The sequence below is a fragment of the Trypanosoma conorhini genome (assembly GCF_003719485.1).
Source record: "Trypanosoma conorhini strain 025E chromosome Unknown Tco_14.4_contig_00806, whole genome shotgun sequence".
NCBI classification, from domain to species: domain Eukaryota; phylum Euglenozoa; class Kinetoplastea; order Trypanosomatida; family Trypanosomatidae; genus Trypanosoma; species Trypanosoma conorhini.
Window position 1 is genome coordinate 1 of NW_021704896.1, and position 3,970 is coordinate 3,970.

General features: G+C 52.6%; 1 protein-coding gene across 1 annotated transcript in view, besides 3 other annotated features; it reads left to right on the top strand.

The window, feature by feature from the left end:
• Positions 1-16: 16 nt before the first annotated feature.
• Positions 17-54: a microsatellite.
• Positions 55-245: 191 nt separating this feature from the next.
• Positions 246-264: a microsatellite.
• A 208-nt stretch (positions 265-472) lies between these two features.
• Positions 473-523: a sequence feature (A-rich).
• A 726-nt stretch (positions 524-1,249) lies between these two features.
• Positions 1,250-3,970, top strand: part of Tco025E_08532 (ABC1 transporter) — a gene marked incomplete at both ends in the record, with an annotated part of 2,868 nt that continues 147 nt past the window's right edge. Inside the window, one exon of the mRNA XM_029375379.1 lies at positions 1,250-3,970. This exon is cut by the window's right edge and continues 147 nt beyond it. Within this exon, the coding sequence (XP_029224509.1) occupies positions 1,250-3,970 (2,721 nt within the window).

The following is a 3,970-nucleotide window of genomic DNA, read 5'->3' on the forward strand; positions in this document are numbered from 1 at the left end:
CTTTTTTTCCGGTTGCTTTTTTTGTCGTTTTTCGTTTTTTTTTTTTTTTTCTTTGATTGTCCCGATGCCCGTTCCGCGGGCACGTCCAGTAAAGGGAGGGTGTGAGAGGGGCGGGAGTGTGCGGAGTGAGGGTGAGGCGGCGCTGCCACGCAGAACCGCCGGCGATGTGATGAGTGCGACGGGTGCGGGCGGCAACGTGAGGTTGTGGCGCCTGTGGGGCCGCGATGGTGCAGGTGCAGGTGCAGGTGTGTGCGTGTGTGTGTGGCCGGCCATCACGGCCGCGCTGTGTGGGCGGGCGACACCTTCAGGCGAGCACCAGCGTAAGTAGGAAGAGGTGGGCGCGCGACCCTCAACCTGCCCACTGACCCCACCACCAGCCAAACTATGCAGCCCTAAGTGGCGATGTGTTCTTTTTTTTTCATTTCTTTTCGTGCACGGCTGCGCAGGATTACAAACTGTTGGACGACGCTCCAAAAGAAAAAAGAGAAAAAACAAAAAAAAAGCACCAACAAACAACAACAAATTCCAAATTATTGGCGTTGATTTGCCACCACGTAGCCCCTTGGGTCTGTTGCTGCTTCCCACCTCTGCTGCGGCTCGTGAGCCTGCATTATCGGCTTTTTCGTTTTGCCTCTCTTCTTCTAATCTTTCTTCCGCTGGGAAAACAAGACCGCGCAGGGTGCTAGGCGTCAACGGTGAATTCAAACGAAATTGGCTTGCCGCTGTGGCATTGGCGGCGCTTGTACGGCAACACAGTTCCCCCCGTACGCACACACGAGGTACGTAAGTGCGTACACATCCATTTGGTACAGTTTTTTTTTTGGTGGTGACGCAATAAAATTGATTGGATTGGATTTGATTTCGTTTTTTTTCTTTTTGAGGGCAACTCCCCAGAAGCAGAGAGGCGCGGGAGGCAGCCGGCCGCAACGACGGCGTGGTAGGAAGCAACAGGGAAGAGGGAGCGCAACAGTCGCAGGCCAGCGGAGAAGAAATCCAGGGCCCGAATAATTTTTTTTTTTCCCCCCTTCACTAAACACCGTCAGTGATCATTATCACTGACCAGTCGCATCTCCTCTGAAAGCGTGGCCTCGGCTCGGGGAAGAGGAGGACGCCAAAAGTAGAAATTAAAATTTGGGCCGGCTCGTGGCGCAGTAGAGGGAGGAGGGAGCCGGGAAATAAATAAATATTCAAGCAAAGGTGTGGTGGTGGCGGTGCTGAGGTAGGGCAGTCACAACTGTTTACGCACGCAATGAACACGGCAATTCCATACGGCCGGGGCGACCTTGAGTGGCCTTCCCTGGGCCAGGCAGCAGAGGGGGGCGGCTTTTCGGACTCGGGCGGTGAAACAGTCCAAATGCAGGAAAGATTTCTGCCCTTGCCTCCTTCGTTGACGAACCCCACAGTATTCGACGGTGGAAGGGAATGCGCACTCGAGGCAAACAACGCCACGGATACAGAAAACAGCAAAGACTTCGATACTCCAGAGCGTGTTGCAATTTGTTCAAGAAAGGGGAGTTGCGGTCAACAGTTTGGCGCAATAATGCGTCGTGTCTTTCAGCTGAAGCGACGGTCACCGTGTGCGTCAATCTGCGAGTTGCTTATGCCTATTATCTTTGTAGCTGGAAGTATCATTCTATGGGCAATTATTGGGCGCTCTTCAAGCCCGGAGGGAAGTTACTTCTCGGCGGAGAATGTGAATGAATCCGAAATGTTTCTTCGACTATTTAACCGTGAAATATGTTACAACAATAAAAGCGTGGTTGACCCCATTATTGGTCTTCAGGAATGCGTGTTGCCAGACCCAGAGAACAACACCGTCTGTGCTACGCCTGAGAGCGGTGCTCCGCACTGGTTCTGCTTAAACCAAACGATGTCCGAAATATTGCAGATGCTCCCATGGTATCCAAGGGGAAGGACACTCCACATCCCAACATTGGACCAACTGATCCCTTTAAAGTGGGCATACCGATTAGTCAATAACGAAAGCTGGTCCTACGCTGCGACTTCCAGAGCTTTTCATGCCGTTGGCGAAATATACTTTACCCCGGCCTCGGATGCCACGACTGCTCTTGTAGAGTACCTTAACGCCACTTCTCAATACTTCCGCTACGTTTACGGTGGGATGCTTGATACAGCCGCCATTGACGCAATGTCCAGTGAGGATAGCTCCATCTGGGGGATTGTGCAGGTGAACGACATCTCACCAGAGACGTACGATGTGACGATCCGCCTCAACGCGTCTGTTTTACCAGCGACAAAAAGAGTGGTGGAGATTGACTACCGTGGGGGGCTGGTTAACTCCAGTGATGAGCTGTACTTTCTTTCAGGTTTTTTGACGCTGCAGGATGCCTTATCCAATTACTTCCTTAGTGCCGTTAAAGGCATTCACGTCCACTTCCCTCTGCTAGTTGGTCCTACACCCACAGCAGCATTCGACAATCAACTGTTTTTGACTCTTTCCGGGCAATTGGCACCCCTCATTCTCGTAATGGGGTTTTTGTATCCAGTTTCTCAGCTAACGCGGAGTATTGTGGTGGAAAAGGAGCTGCGCCTTCGCGAGGCGATGTTAATTATGGGTCTCTCGGAGGGCATCATGTATCTTGTGTGGTTTATCGTGTACGTGGTGCAGTACTTCGTTACAAGTTTGCTTATGGCTTTGATGATGAAGTTGACGTATCTGCCAAGGACAAACTACCTTTGTATTTTCATACTGTTGTTCCTCTTTGGCCTTTCCACGGTCGCGCTGTCGGGTCTCTTGGCGACCTTTTTCAGCAACGCCAGACGCGCCGCCATTCTCGCGCCGCTCATCTACTTTGTATCCGCGATTCCACTGTTTCTTGTGACAGACGCCTCTGCTTCAGGGAAGATTGCTGCATCATTTTTGTCGCCGAGTGCATTCTCCGTTGGTGCTACTATTATATTTTCCCACGAACTTCATGGAGGCATGAGCCTCTCGGAACTCACGTACTTCCGCGATCAACCGACTCTGGCTGCGATACTCGGTGTGCTGCTACTGGACTCTGTACTTTATGTGGTGATAATGGTGTATTTGGATGCTGTTATTCCGAAGGACTGGGGAACGACACAGCACCCCTTGTTCTGCATCCTTGAGCCAATCCGCTGGTGCATTTGCCGTCGACGTGAGGACGGCAGTGGTGGTGAGGATGGTCGTGCATTGAACGGTGTGTTTGAGAAGGTGGAAAATGAGGAGGGCGACGCTGTGCGTCTTCTTGGTCTGCGGAAGGTGTACCGGCGGGGCGGGAAGAAGTTCGTCGCGGTGAATAATCTGTACTGGAGCCTGTGCGAGGGTGAGATATCCGTGCTTCTGGGCCACAATGGTGCGGGGAAGTCGACGACGCTGAACATGATGACAGGCATGGCGAAGCCTGACGGCGGCGACTGCTACGTGTATGGGTTTTCGGTGCGGCACCAACTGTCGCGTGTGCGGCAGGAGATTGGGTTCTGCCCGCAGCACAACATTCTGTGGCCGGAGCTGACGTGCCGCGAGCATCTTGAGTTTTTTGCCCAAATCAAAGGCTTGAAAGGTGCCGAACTGGAGGAGGCAGTGCAACGGATGTTGAATGAAACAGATCTGCAGGAAAAAGAGCACTGTTTTTCGAAGACCCTTTCTGGTGGGCAGAAGCGGAAGCTTTCAGTGGCTGTTGCATTTGTGGGTCGGAGTCGCCTTGTGTTCCTTGACGAGCCGACCGCCGGTATGGATGTTGGTGCCCGCCGCTACACGTGGGAGCTGCTGAAGCGAATGTCTTCCTCACACACCGTTCTGCTGACGACGCATTACATGGACGAGGCGGACCTGCTAGGACACCGTATTGGTATCTTGAGCAACGGTTCTCTGCAGTGCTCTGGCAGTAGTTTGTTTCTAAAGTCTAGGTTGGGTCTGGGGTATCTGATGACGATGTCTGTCGTGCTGCATGCGGATCGCCACGCCATTGGAGAACTTGTGCGCATG